Source organism: Podarcis muralis, chromosome 2, assembly GCF_964188315.1.
Source record: "Podarcis muralis chromosome 2, rPodMur119.hap1.1, whole genome shotgun sequence".
NCBI classification, from domain to species: Eukaryota; Metazoa; Chordata; class Lepidosauria; order Squamata; family Lacertidae; genus Podarcis; species Podarcis muralis.
In genome coordinates, this window is record NC_135656.1 from 54,309,783 (window position 1) to 54,325,228 (window position 15,446).

At 41.6% G+C, this 15,446-nt stretch overlaps 1 protein-coding gene across 1 annotated transcript in view; it reads right to left on the reverse strand.

Moving 5' to 3' along the window:
* Positions 1–5,045: 5,045 nt before the first annotated feature.
* The window catches only part of KCTD16 (potassium channel tetramerization domain containing 16), a 156,165-nt gene continuing 145,764 nt past the window's right edge, over positions 5,046–15,446 (reverse strand). Inside the window, exon 3 of the mRNA XM_028717921.2 lies at positions 5,046–9,855. Coding sequence (XP_028573754.2) covers positions 9,404–9,855 — 452 coding nt within the window. The 3' untranslated portion in view covers positions 5,046–9,403. The remainder of the gene's footprint in view (positions 9,856–15,446) is intronic.

The window sequence follows — 15,446 nt, forward strand, 5'->3', positions numbered from 1 at the left end:
CTAAAGGCTGTATGGTTACTTATCTCCTTGGCTCCAGGGCTGCATAACTCCATACCCTTTCAACATTTCTACGATTAAAATAGGGACATCCTACCATACCCTCCAACATTTCTCTGATGAAAATAGGAATGTCCTAAGGAAAAGTGGGACATTCCAGAAATTGGAACGGCTTCTGTAAATCTGGAACTGTCCCTACAAAATATGGACACTTGAAGGGTCTGGAGTTCTGCACTTTGTTGCAATCAGTGGAGAACATTCCCGCTTCCTCTGTGTTTAGGTTCTAAAAAAATTCTTAGCAGCAGTTTAACACCCAGTACAGTGAGGACAGGCTGGATATACCTGCTGTGGAGATAGGTGGAACGCAAAAGGTTTTTTAAAAAGGTTTTTGAGAGCTAGCTGACATGCGCAACCATCTTCAAATGAACTAGAGAGTCCTATTACTGTCACACACAGTAACCAAATAGTATGCTATGAGAGCAAGCCTCTTAATATGAAGCTGCTGCATTTTCTGAATCTTCCCTCTTTCAGTTCTAATAAAAAATGCCAGAGTAGCATCAGATCTGGGCTGAAGTTAAATGGTAGAGCATCTGTTTTGCATGCAGAAGGTCTCAGTTTCAATTCCTGGCATCTCTAGATTTGACTGGAAGTGTCCCCTGCCAGTCAGTGTCAACAGTACTGAACTACATGGACCAAGGATCGGACTGAATATAAGGCAGCTTCCTTATTTCTGAGACCAAAGTCATTGACTGCATTTGCACATCAATGTAAGCCATGATTAATGGTTTACTGTGAATGCATAAATCACTGAATGCATAAATTCACTCTGCCCTGGTGACAATCAGGATCAAACCACAATCCTTGGCTTTGTATTACAGCTCAACCAGGAATACTCAAACTAGAATTGCTATTCCCTGTTATATATGTGAACTTTTCATAAAATGAATGTGATGAGGTATAAATTAGCACATCTACTATACAAACCATGGAATTGAGGGACCTGAGGGGACCTGTGCATGGCTGATGTTGGTTCTGCGACCTAAAGTATTAGAAATTTGTTGGGTGTGCAACTACCTATGGTAGAATCCTTGGGAAATTGAGAAGAATGATTTAAAGTAACCATCTCAAATGCAGATAAGCATTTCTAATCACAATCATAATTACCACAACATGTTTTTAGTCATGCTTTTTCTACGTCTCCTTTGTATTTTAGTGATATTACCACCTGGGTGACCTGCCTTCTTGTTGATCATGAGATATTGGCTATATTTGAACATTTTCTATCTTTCAGACTGGAACGTACAATATAAGAGACAAATGTTGCTATTTCCTACTTCTCACAAAGCGTTTGAAGATCAGTGCAAGCTGCAGGAGTGCAACATTACCTAAGGCTGGCATCCAGTTGTGTTCTTGTAACTGACAGAAGGCATCCCTGAGTAGAATGGAGAAGGAAAGGGTTTTTTTAGCAATCCACCTCCCCGCAGCCCCCTACAACGGGAGATGGACAAATTTGCCGATAACAGTTTCTCTCAGTTTCTAATTCTTCCAGTCTCAACATCAGTTCACCACATTTCTGCATCAGTCTGTGATTTATTTGTTTGTTTTAAAACAATCCTCACAAGCATTTGTCAGAAATTTTAGTGCATATTTCTGCTGATAGAAACATTTTTTCAAGCCTTTTTGTCTAACACACACACACACACACACACACACACACACATTACAAGCAATTTCCCCCAATACATCACATTTTTGGATGTTGTGTTCACTAACATGTGCATCTTGCACACCCTTTCTCTAATATGTGAGTTTTTGTACACATTTCCCAGCTGGAAAACTGGATCACAAAATTTGGAGAAGTGCTTCCTTCAAACAATAGCTGCATTTCAATTTGTGTATTGTTTTGGAAAGTGTGAATTAGGTAGGTTCCCATTAACATGTGAAACAAACTGCATATCTCCTCATCACTATCTGCAACCACACAATATATCTGAGCATATAGTGATGGGGGCTGAAGGGAGGAGAAGGAATATCCAAAAAATGCCTTTCTCCTTGTGCTGTGAATGAATGCCTTCCATCAGCAGAGGAAACATCACTGAATACCTCCCTGTGTTTCTTTATTCCTAAGCGAAGAATAGCAAAACTTCTGAAGACACCACTATTGTAGGTAATAGTAGCACTGAGCATCTTTCCTCCTCTCCAGAGTGTTTAAGGGTACATTAGTGCCAATGCACCACTAGGGGTTTGGAAATACCATCCTTGGTTTTTATGAAGTGAATAAGTTTCATCCAGAATTTAACTGAGACTCTTTTTGATAATATAAACAATAATAATAATTAAAGAAACAGCCGATACAATTAGCTGGATGATGTCCTGACTCTTCTCATCTGGCAGAGGTTAGAAATCATGCCCTGCCACAGCATCCTCAGGGACCAAGGTAGTTATTAAAGCTTTAGGCTATTATCCCAGTTAAGTAAACTTAATCCTCCTGCCCACCCCCTCTGCAATTTCTTTTCAAAGAAGCCTTTCATTCTCAGTGTTTTATCACAGGTTTTATAAACACTTTAAAACTCGTAGTGAGACTGTGAGTTTGTCATGTCCATATTACAATTCATATAAAGAATTTGAATTTCTTACAGGTGCCAGAGTTCCGCTGCCCATACAGAGCTCTTTTGCCTGCAATCATTTACCTTTTTTTAAAAAAAAAAAGTGAATATTGCATTCACTTTCTTCTATTCTGTCCACTGAAGAGCTCTATGTGTACATCTGTAATGGGGGCTGCATGCATATAGGTTTGCTACTGCTAGATATATATGCATACACACATTGGATATTGTACATTAAATTTTAAGACTCTTGGGGCAGGCACTGGAAAAGAACAACAACTATTTCATCTAAAACTGGGGGGAAAGGCCACATAAATCGTATCTATTCTGGCACATTTTGTATGGTCTGATTTCCCCCCTCCCTGCAGATATTAATCACTGAACCAGCTTGTGTAAAATGAAACCCAGTTCTATTCAACCTCAGAGGAAAAGAAAATATTCTACGCACTCTACTCCTTCTTCCTTGCTGGCCAAAGGGTTTGTGCTACAATATCCAATAAACTTATATATAGAGGGGGGCGGGAGCTGACTGCATTTGAGACTGCAGAGTGTCAGCCATGCTGAGTTTCAGCCTGTGCCTCATTGACAATCCAGCATGTAAACTGCAAGATAAATCCCTGCTGAAGTGCTATCGGGCGAATGAACCCCACATTCATTTTTCTCTATAATTTGCTATTAAGATGAATTAATGCTAGGCTGTCTTCTTTGTGATTTGCAGTGAGAAGAACTGTGAGCACATGATGATCCTGGGGAATGACTGATTCTTATCGAGAGCCTATAATAATAATAATAATGGAAAAGACTAATTTCTTGTTTTCTACTGTTCTGCAGACCTGGCTGGGCAAAGAATCTGTTTCACAAGTCTTGATGGGGGGGGGGCGGGACAAGACAAAAGAAAACCCAAAACCTGTTTCAGATTCTGTGCCTTTCTGATATGTTTTCATGCTTCTGTTCATGGAGACATAGCAGAACCCCCAGACTAACTTAGATAGCTTTTTTTTCTGGAGCCAGCTTAGACTCCGGAGGAAGTATCCAGGAAAGACAGAAGAAATATAAATGCAAAAAAGAACCAGAAGGCAAGAGGGAAAATACCTATGGACTGTATATGTCTATGGACAAGTTCAGTTGGGAGGGGAATCAGTTTTCTGAAAAGTATATTATAAATCAAAAGGTGAATTATTATTATTATCATTAATTACATTTCTATACCTGGGAAAGGGTCAAAGTGGAATAACCAAGTCAGGAATGGAGAACCTTTTTTTCTGTTGAGGGCTACATTACCTCAGGCGCTAGTGGCTCTCAATGGCTACTAGCCAGGATGCCTATGTTCTACCTCTCCTGTCAGAGGCAGTATGGCTGTGAATACCAGTTGCTGGGAATCACAGGTGGGCAGAGTCCTCCTGCGCTCATGTCCAGCTTGCAGGCTTCCCACAGACATCTGGTTGGCCACTGTGAGAGAACAAGATCCTGGACTAGATGGGCCACTGGCTCCTCTTAGCCACATGCCAGTGACTGGTGGCACCAGAAGCAAAAGTAGATGGGGTCTGAGCCAAAAGTGGGAGTTCCCCCTTTACCCTATTCTCTCTTTCAGCCAAACTCCTTTTCCCCTGCCCCCTCTCAATTCCTGTAAAAAAAAATAGGCTGAAGGCCACATGGATCCCCAAGTCTGCAAATTCCCCACCCCTGACTTAAGTGGTCAATGAAATCATGGAAGAAGTTGATCAGGAAAGGTGTGGGAGCTTATTCCTATTCACTCCCACCACTGTGGGCTTGAGCATAGTTTATTAAGATGATGCTGTTTGCTACTTTGACTCCATGTCCTGGCAACCATGATTAATTGGCGGGAGAAACTGCCTTAATAATCTTTCAAGCTCAAATAAAGGTGAATAAGAAATACATTCATATACGTAGACATCAAATCTCAGTTTGAGACTGGAGTTGCTCTTGGTTTGTTCCTGGGACTTTAGGGAAGCTTTTAATGTTTGATTCATTACTGTATTTTAATATTTTGTTGGAAGCCACCCAGAGTGGCTGGGGAAGCTCTCTCTCACTTCATCTAGCAGGTCCAGGGGGCTCTCATCAGAGGGACCCCTGCAGATTCCCTACCATGACAGCTCATGACACCGACTCTGCTAACAAGGGCTCCAGGTGGCTTCCTCGTTCTATTCTCTCCCTATTTCTCAGCACCAAAATCCATTTTGCATCTGAATAAAAATACACAAAGTACAGAAACTGGCTCCTCCGACGTGTTTGCACAGTGCTGACTTTGCCACTCTCACTTCCAGTAAGCAGCAGTTGTTTCTGCTGATGTGTATTAGTGAAAATGACATGGGGAAATGCATTAAATTAGATGAAACCACATGCAAAAAAAATGTGTATATTAGGGAAATTTTCCATTAAAATGCGGGCAGATTTTCATGAGGGTTTTTTTTTTTTTTTTTTTTTTTTTAAAAAGAACAAACTGATGTGGAAATGTAGAGAATTGAACTTAGGACTGGGGAGATGGAGAACCAAAGCTGACAGATTCCTTCATCCCTGCACTACACCCGTACTCAATAAGAGCTGTTAAGACTTCCTTGAAAAGCAAATTTAGGCCTGGCTAATGATCTCTGCAGATTTATTTGCGACTACCTCTCCCCATAAATAATTTAGTTGCAAAATTGTGAGAGAAAATGGCAGCCATAAAACCAGGAGACTAGGCTTCAGATCTGCTGAAAGCAAACACTCTTCAGTCTAAGCTGGCACTATACCCATCATGCCACGCAGCACATTTGTCTGGGCTGGGAGGTGCTGCTGAGAGACCCTGTGCAAAAACTCAGGCTTTCCAAGCTGATCTGCTGTAAGAAGAAAAAAGTTACTCCACAGTGCTTGGATTTAAGTCAGTTTACTCTAATTAACCTCCAATTAACTAAATCAATGTAAATCCAGGTTCTGTGGTGCGAATGGTTTCTTTAACAGGCTGCTAAAAATGTCACTAATGCTAAACATCAACTCAATTACTACACATACTACCTCAACTCAATCACAGCGAGAAAGAGACTGGTTTGATTTGTGGCAGGGCTCAGCCCTGGTCAATATTTTCAGTGCCAGGGCTCACCCTGAAAGCCCAAAAAGTAGATGGAGATGAAAGTGCTCCTGAGAAGCTACAGAGTGGATTTCTCTCATTCCTAATGACTGATGCTTATTGGTTCCCACCAGTGCTTTTGAAAGCCATAGAATTCAGTCCTGGTCAAAGTTTTTAAAAGCCTTTAGTATCATAAAATCATAGAATTGTAGAGTTGGAAGAGGGACCCCAGGAGTCATCTAGTCCAGCCCCCTGCAATCCAGGAATCTCAGCTAAAGCATCCTTTGAAGGTGGCCCGGAAACTACAACTAATCCAGAATGCGGCAGCTAGACTGGTGACTGGCAGCGGCCGCCAAGACCACATAACACCAGTCTTGAAAGACCTGCATTGGCTCCCAGTACGTTTCCAAGCACAATTCAAAGTCTTGGTGCTGACCTTTAAAGCCCTAAATGGCCTTGGCCCAGTATATTTAAAGGAGCGTCTCCACCCCCATCGTTCTACCCGGACACTGAGGTCCAGCACCGAGGGCCTTCTGGCGGTTCCCTCACTGCGAGAAGCCAAGTTACAGGGAACCAGGCAGAGAGCCTTCTCAGTAGTGGCACCTGCCCTGTGGAACACCCTCCCACCAGGTGTCAAAGAAAACAACAACTACCAGACTTTTAGAAGACATCTGAAGGAAGCCCTGTTTAGGGAAGCTTTTAATGTTTGATGCATTACTGTATTTTAATTTTTTGATGGAAGCCGTCCAGAGTGGCTGGGGAGGCCCAGCCAGATGGGCGGGGTATAAATATATTATTATTATTATTATTATTATTATTATTATTATTATTATTATTATTATTACAGATGGCCATCCAACCTCTGCTTAAACACTTATAATGAAGGAGAGTCCCCCAGTTCCCAAGGAAGTCAAACAGTTCTTACTTCCAGAAAGTACTGGTAGGGTACATGCTTTCAGCACCATTTCATACTGAACTTCCTAATATTTCCCTTCTTGTGCTTCAGAATGTTTCCTCTGACTCCTCAGCACCCTGAGAGCTCACAACTAAGATGTGGCAATAATCATGGAAGTTGCACCATCCCAACAGTGGTTGTTGCACTCCTGCTTAATTGGATGGGTCTAGGGTTGGGCAGCACTGCAGGGAGGTGCACAGGTGCACAAGCAGGACTGCCGTCTGCTGCTCCCATAGGGGACCTTCCTGCCAGTCCATTTATCCCCATCCAGGTAAGCAGGAACCTCACGACATGTGCTGCTCCGGAGTGTTCGGCTGAAAGAGTCAGGTTCATATCTCCACTCAGCCTGAAGCTCACTTGGCTAACTTGCAGCCTCATCTACCTCATGGGGTGGTTGATAATAAATAGGATGTAGGGGAAAGAACCATGCTATCTTGAGCTCATCAATCATCACCATCATCTATACTGGGAGGTTAAGTCCTGTTTATTACAGCAGAACCTGCTTTTATATAAGGGTGCTCATAATTGGAATAAACCTGTTTCTACAAAATAGACAAAGAGGGTTTGTCTGAAGGGCTGGCCTGCTGCTTAAAGGAGGTAAGTTTCTATTGTATCTCAAGTGCTTTGTGTCTGCACTTCTCACTTTTTTCTTCACACATTCCCACACAAGCTTCTTTAGACCCTGCCTCCCTTTCGGTCTAATGCTATAGGTAAAAAAGATGCTCATAAGTAAGTGAAGCTCTTCCCCTCAAAGGGAATTTCTTGTGTTCTGAGAAGGCCCTTGCTCCCCCCCCCCATGAATCCCCATTAGCTGAGTGCATTTGGATACTTTTCAATTTTTAATTTCATTTTCAAATGCATGCAGCTAGAAGCGGAATGTTGCCTGTCACTTGAACAATCCATTTCCTGCAAACCGGAGTGCAAAATGCATCTTGTTAGGCCTATAATTTCTTCTAATTGCATCTGTGTCAAAAGGGGATGGGAGCCTGCTCTCCCCCATTTATTTGGGCCAAATACATTCTTGGCAGCAGTGCTTGGCAAGCCCACATAAATCAACAACTCAGCGGCTTGACCTGCCCGTATTCTTCCTCCAGAAGAGGAATAATCACCAGCATCTCCTCTTTCAACTGGTTCCTTTCCTTTTCATCCTTAATCTCCTAAACACATTCGTTGTTGTGGGGTGGGATGAGAGCTCTATAGCATGAGAAAGGACGAAAGAGCAGAGTGGTGGACAAAATCGCCTAACATATTAACAGAGATGCCAGGAAAATGGTATCAAGATGGTCAAAAGACCATTTTGTGCACAACTAGAACTGAACCTAATCTCTCTCCCTACCCCCGCCACTTGCCAATTCCTCAAGTTAAGAAATGAAGACTGCAGAAAGAGTCCAACAACCAGTGGCATAGCGTGGGGGGTGCAGGGGGGGCCGGCCGCACCGGGCACAACATCTGGGGGTTAGGGTTAGGGGGCACAAATCCACGGGTTAGGGGGCGCAAATCCATGGGTTAGGGGGCGCAAATTACTTGCCTTGCCCCGGGTACTGACAACCCACGCTACGCCCCTGCCAACAACTAGGTACAATTAGTGTTGCCATTTGGTTACTTATTTTACTGCCCCTGTGCCATCACTGGTATGTAAAAAAAAAAAAAGGAGAGAGAAATATTCTCTGGCGTGGAGATAACATGATGGGAAAGGATTTCCTGCTTGATTTCTGCATGCACATAAAGTCTCTTTGGAAGGCAGGGCCAGTAAAAAAAAACAAAAAAACATTGGCAGGACTTACAATTCACAATGCAGATGTCTGCCATTTCTCCATGCACACTAGAGTTCTATCAGTTTTAATTCCAGCAGCTCTCCCTCCTGAATCCAGGGGGCTACTTTTTAAACACTCCAAGTTTAAGGGATTGGGATGAAAATTGCTGAAAGAGAAACTGAGCAAAATCTGAAGTGTGACAGCCCACAACCACTTGGACCCCACACGTATCTCCCTACTGGATTGCAGCCATTGGCTTGTCAGATGTTCCTGCTAAGCTGAGTGCAGTCTGTGGCTCATAAACATTCATGGTGTGCAAAGAGAGCAAATTCAGATCTACCGCTGATATCAAGAGTTGACCCTCCTCTCCAAGAAAAGAAGGGGGCAAATACTTATTCTGTACATAATTCTACAGGGGTGGGGAAGAGGACATAGGTCATACAGTTACCTCTAGTAGTTCCTTTTTGAGAGTAACACACAGCTAAAAGGAGGAAACGAAGAAAGCTTTTATGTGGCACACAGACATATATACACTCTCTCCTGGTGTAAACCGGTCTTCCTTTCAAGACCATTGACATCTGCCTGACCCAGCTTCTCTCTCCAAATAAATGACATTAAAGGTGAACTCAAGAAGGCATGCAGCTTAGAAAATCACCGCCCACCATAAAACTCTGCCCGACCATATGAGAATTTTCGTCGTTGGTGGTGCCAACCCACAACCATACTGCACATGTTTCCTTAGCTGTGCGTGTGGCACTGCAAGCATATGGCATATGTCAGGAGGTTAACACATGATGAATGCCTTGTTAATCCTCCTATCACAGGGAGGATATTGTTATAGTGTAATTAGGAATGCTTTGGTGAAATAGGCAAATTAGGCTGTACTATAGTGATGGATTGTGGGTCATCGTCGTTTTTGTGTGTGTGATCTAACAAATTATTACCATTATTATTTTGTTTCTTTTATCATGTAGGATCTCATTCTGTAAATGGCAATAAGGTGATTTTCCTTGCCCTAACCCCGCTCCTATAGACGATACTTTCGTAACAGTTCAGATTGCCAAGGGTGCTTCCTTTCTGGAAACCTGTCTGGGATTTTGATCTTGAGGAAATCCTGGATGCATTTTTCTAACTCTTCCTCAATCGAGAGCTTTTCTTTCGCCGATTTTTTTTTACTAGAGTTGGATTCCCTAGAGCCGGAAGTTAGAGTTCGGAGCAGGTCGCTTTTCCTCCGGATTTCGGACTGCTGAAGTAGCTGCACCGGGCCTTTCTTGACTGGCCTATCCAGAGTCTGTATATTGGACTGGCGGGTGACCGGGCCACAGATGACAGTCTCTTGAGGGGAGCTGGCTTCTGACTGGCTGTCGCAGCTTGAGGTGGAGAGTTCATTGCAGGAGGTTCCACTTTCTCCTTCTTTGTCGCCTTTGCCATTTTTACAGCAGCAGTCACAGTGTGATGAAGACCATCTTGAAGGCTCTCCTGGAAATAGAAACAGAGAACGTGGTAAGGATATGCTGCTGTAGACCTGCCAAGATTCAGAGAGACATACAATGCAGCTTTCATTCATATGCTTTTAAAAAAAAGGATTACCGGTATATGTCATCGCCACATAGTGAATATATTGGCAGGATAAATGGAGCACACAAATGAGAACTGAGGCTCTTCTGGGAAGAAAAATTACTCGTCTTTGAGGTTTGTAATCAGCCAGCTGGAAAGCCTCTAGCATTAAACACACACACAACGCACACCAATGTTTATGACTGAAATCCCCTGACCAGTTACATGCATTTAGGTTCTACTGCAATCAATAGGATTTAAGTGTGCGTAAGTGGGTGCAGCACCGAAGACTAAATATGTCTTAATTGGTTTCTTGATTTGTCATTTAAAAATGCTTAGTTGAAGATGTGCCCAAAGTAATAATCTATGGCTAGAAGAAAAATCTAGAACAGATTTTTTTAAAGAAAAAAGAAAAGGAAAAAAATCATTTGCCTTCTGAATGAAATACTGAGCTAATGATGGATTTAAAATGTCATCTGTCTTTGGAGAGAACATAATCATCACTCCCAACCTGTGGGGACCATAACCGTCATTCAAATCAAGCCAAATATAATTTAGTTTGCTGAGTAGCAGCTTCTTAACAGAGACACATCATCTGCAAGAGAAACTGGGGCACAGTTTCCAGAGATGCAAATGAGGGGACGGGGTGCCTCTTTTGCCTTTCTGTATTGAAAAGTAAAGCCAGTTTCTAAACTTCTGCCACACTCTTGTGTGATTAAAATAAACAGAATTCAGAGTGGGTTATGCAAACAGAAACAGGCTTTAGCCATTAGGAGCAGGAAATAGGTTTACCCACTTCCCCATTCTCTGGGACATCTTTTTCCTTTCTTCTATATTTATGGAGTGCAGTAAGGGCAGAACCTGACTGTCATCCCTTGTATCAAGGGGCCCCATACATGATATCAGAGACTTAATAAGCAACACAGAGACACCACCCATAATGACAGACCTTCACTGTTATTTTCTAAAGTAAGTAATAGCCCAATCCTATGAATCTCTACTCAGAGGCAAGTCCCACTAATTTCAGTGAGAATTATTCATATAAAACTGCAGACCATCCCATCCCAGGTGAGCAAGTTATCATTTAAAATCATAACCATCTCCAAGGGGATATACAGTAATGATCAACAGATAATCAAACAAGAATCCCTTGTATTATTTTTTGGGTGTCCAGCTCTGATTTCAAAGCATTCCTGCTTGGCAGGGGGTTGGACTCGATGGCCCTTGTGGTCTCTTCCAACTCTATGATTCTATGATTCTATCTCATTCAGCTGCTAAGTGAGAGGTGTGTTTTCTGAGCTGCAGTGGCAATGGGGATTTGTACTTCATTGTAGGACTGCCTAGTGGCATCAGGAGGACTTATGCTTGGCGTATGCTTCTTGTGTCATCTGAAAATCACAAACTGACAAAGACTATTTGGAACAGGTGTTCTGGAGAGAACCATGCTGGCACCAAGAATGGCAATTTGGACAAGCCTTAGTGAAGAAAATTGAAATTTCCCTTTCTCTCTGAACAGAAGCTTTTCATTGCCAATGGGTGCTAATGCTCTGAAACATTTGTATAGATAAGAGTTGTTGGCCTCTTGACTTAAGACTGTTACGCCTTTTTCTAAGGGTTTCTGTGCATATTTGTGCATTTTAACTTATTTTTAGCAAACCACTTAAGCCCCTAGATCACAGGTCACTAATGTGGTGGCCTGCAGATGTCGTTGGACTACAACTTAAATCACTCCTCTCCATTGGCCATGCTGGCTGGGCAGATGGGAGTTGGAGTCCAACAACTGGGGCACATGCGAGTTGAAAGGCACCACACAGGCTACTGCTGTCTTTGATCTTCATCTTCTCCATATATAGAATATTTACATGGACAGGGGAAGACAAGAGGGGTGATGAACTGCACCACTAGTCCTGTCCTCAATAATATGCACCCTCCTGTTCCCACCCTCTGTCCTTTGTGAAGTCTGGAAAGGGGTGTTTGACTTGTGCACATGTATAAGTACCTCATATGTTTACACACAGTTAAGCATCCTTTTTCAGACCTTTGGGGTCTATGTGTGATGGCTTTGGGTGCAGCAGTGTAATCCCACTCCTCCCGTCTCCATCCATGCATTGTACGTAGAAAGAAGGTGTGAAGATAGTTTGAACTGAAGGTGTTTCATCTCATTTAGACAATTTAAAACAGTTAGATGCAAAGCCTTGCTTCCTTAGGAACAAAAACCTCCTTCTTGTGCCAGTCTGAAGAAATCCTTCAAAATATCCAGGGCATTTTTCCTCTCTCAAGACTTCATTGCACAGCCTATCTACAGCTGTTAGGTACATAGTTAAATACAAATCAAGCGGCTGATCCTTTCCCCCCCCTCATGAAAAGGCAACTGCAGTGGAGCGAAACATGACTTTGTGAGCTCCTAGAGTGCTCATGCATTTTTGAAATATGTGCACTGCATATATATATATATATATATATATATATATATATATATATAAAATATCCTCCCACTGCCTTCATTCCCATCTTTCTATGTCTGCAACACCTGTTAACAAAATGCCCGTGATTTACAAAAGCAGCGGAAAACAGCTTCTCTCCTCACTTCCTACTTGCTCTTCTCTGTTCATGGCGAAGGAGCCCCACAGCCTGTGTACTGTGTGGCTAATTTAATTTATAGACCTGCTTTGAGAGTCCTTCTGTGTCTAGCTTGGGGAAAAAAGTCAATAATAGCTAAATTGAATCTTTTTTTAAAAAAAATAAAAATAAATCTCCCATCTCTGTAAAAGGCATTGCACACAGAGGCTTAGTTAAAAACAGATCATATGAACTTTTGAAAAATACATCTATGAGCCTTATCGATTCACAAGTCTTTAGTTTGTAGCTGACATTTTAACTCAACGGTAATTTCCCCCCACTGGAGTGACCTATTGTTTCATTGCAGAAAACAGAGCAGAGTTAGAACAATATTCAGAAATCATAGGATGATTTATTCCAAAATTTAACTGCCAACTTTCAACTGGCTAAAAAAAGAAGGTAATTCAGCAGGAGAATAACAGATAGAGATGGATGTCTTTGGGCTTTTGTCAGATATAGAACAGATATAAATCTTCTCTTGTTTTTCTCTCAGACAACAGTGCCACATCAAAAACAAAGCAGGCATGAATGAACTTTCCGAGGTTCACTGCTAATCCATCTGTTTTCCAGCTAAGAATGCAACGCTATAGAATTCCACAGAATAAGCTCACCCAGTTTCTTTTCAGACCAGTATATATATTCAGGAGAATCAATGGTTAAAGTTTCATTGGACTACGCCATTTTGGAACATATATGAAGTGTTGCATGACTGAAAGCTTCACCACATCAGAAACATTCCACATTTTGTAGTAGAAGTAATAACTTCTCAGTGTGAGAGCTAGGCTGAAGTAGTTTCCACAATATACTGGTTTTCTACGGATAGGTCCCACTCGCTACCCAACCCATAGGAGAAGCTTTCAAACATGCCATCCTCCCACTTTTAGTATGAAATGCTATAGTCCAGTAAAATCTTTACCACGTGATTCTGCTGAATGTATAAACTGGCCTTGCAGCACTGGGCCAGAACAGAAGGAAAATTCTAGTCCCTTGATGTTCCTGCTCTTCTGCAAGTGGATTGTTCCTTAAGATAATACACAGTGACTTTATAAACACAATAGTGTCTCTAATCCAGAAATCTAATCCAGAAGCATGCACAGAAATGGGGCGAGCCCATTGTGGGCTATATGGCAGGAGACTCTACACAAGTTCACATCATGGTTTCCTTCATCATTGTAGCAACATGTGCAACACTCCTTTGGATCACAGCCACCTATGCTCATAACAATAATTCCTAAGAGATCCTTAGAAACCATCAAGTGAAACACTATTCATATTTGCATATGTATTTTGCCTTGAAGCACCAGAAATCTACCATAAACATTTGGACAGAGCCATATATTTGGATCAACAGACACAAAGATGGTATCCTACATGTTTTAACAAATAGATCTGATGTAAACCACTTTTTCCCAAATGGTCCTCAAGCCAGGGTTGCCATATGTCCTCTTTTTCCATAGCATGTCCTCTTTTTCATGGGTAGAGTCGTCATAGCAATCTATAGTTAAAAGTAGAAGTCAGCAAATGTGTCCTCTTTTTTGCTCTCCAAAATATGGCAACCCTATGCATTTTTTCTGAACTGAAGCCAAACATTTCAGGATAAAATGGTTGATTATTGTTTATACAAAAGCACTTACATAAGAAAATATGTAATTATGATGCATATATTAACTGATGGACAAGTTTTATGGTGAGATCTGTTTTTTTTTAAATGATATTTATTAAGAATTTAAAATTTACAGAAAAACAGAAAAAGAAGAGAGAGAAAAAAGAAATTAAACAATACAAGTCAACAATTTTTTTTAAAAAAATACAAAACACACAATACATCAAAACCAAAAACAAAAGCAAAAAAAGAAGAATTAAAAACAAATCCAATATTCCCATATCTTTATCTTTCATTAACTTGTTTCATCGACCTCCTCACACCTTCCTTTTTTGTATTCTAATTATTAATTATCTCAGCAAATCCTTTCCATCTTTCACCATATTCTGTCATTTAATTGTCTTAATTTATTTTAACTTTTTCTTACCATGGAAAGCCCTAAGACTTAAAACTTATTTGTACATAACTCCTTATAGCATTTCTACTAAAGCCAAATAGTTTCATTCCAACATTTTTCTAACAGTCATTAATTTTACATTATTTCTCTAAATGAGTTTTTAAACTTTCTTCCAATCTTCATCCACCATCTCATCTTCCTGGTCTCGGGTTCTGTCAGTCCTTTCTATCAATTCCATCTAGTCCATCAACCTGGTGATCTTCTGTCCGAGGCTCTTAGCTCTTTTCCATGTCCCTTCTGCAGATCTTCTTCATGTTTATACCTGCCCTTTACTTTGTCTTTTGCTGATCTTGTTCTTAATTTCCTTCCTTTGCCACAGAGGAGTAGATCTCGGGGGGATTCCAACCTAACAATGTCTTTATCCCTTCTCGACAGGTCGGCCCATTCTCCATGGTCAGCACTAAAATTTAAAAGATATTTCAAGGCATGCTTCAATGTCCCTCCAAAGTTAAAGGTCCCCACAACTCCAGTCTCCCCCTGGCCCAGAACCAAGTCCCAAGTCAGAACATCCCTGCATAGGGGAATCTATCCAACTTCCCATCTCCAGTCCAAACGGGACTCCATCTCTCCAAATCTGGCCCACTCCAGATTCAGACATCAGAAACAACAGCTTATGTTCCTGCAAGGCCGCGGCTCTCTCCGCTTGCATTACTTGAGGTTCAACAACGACCTCCTCCTTTATCTTCTCCGCAGCTTGCCTTATCAAAGCAGATTCCTGGGTCGGTTCCTGAGAGGTTTCTATATAGGTATTCAATGTTTGTCCAAAATTTTCAGTTGCAATAGTCATCAAATCCATCTTCTTATGAAGCTGCTCCAACAAGGCACTTGTCCTGC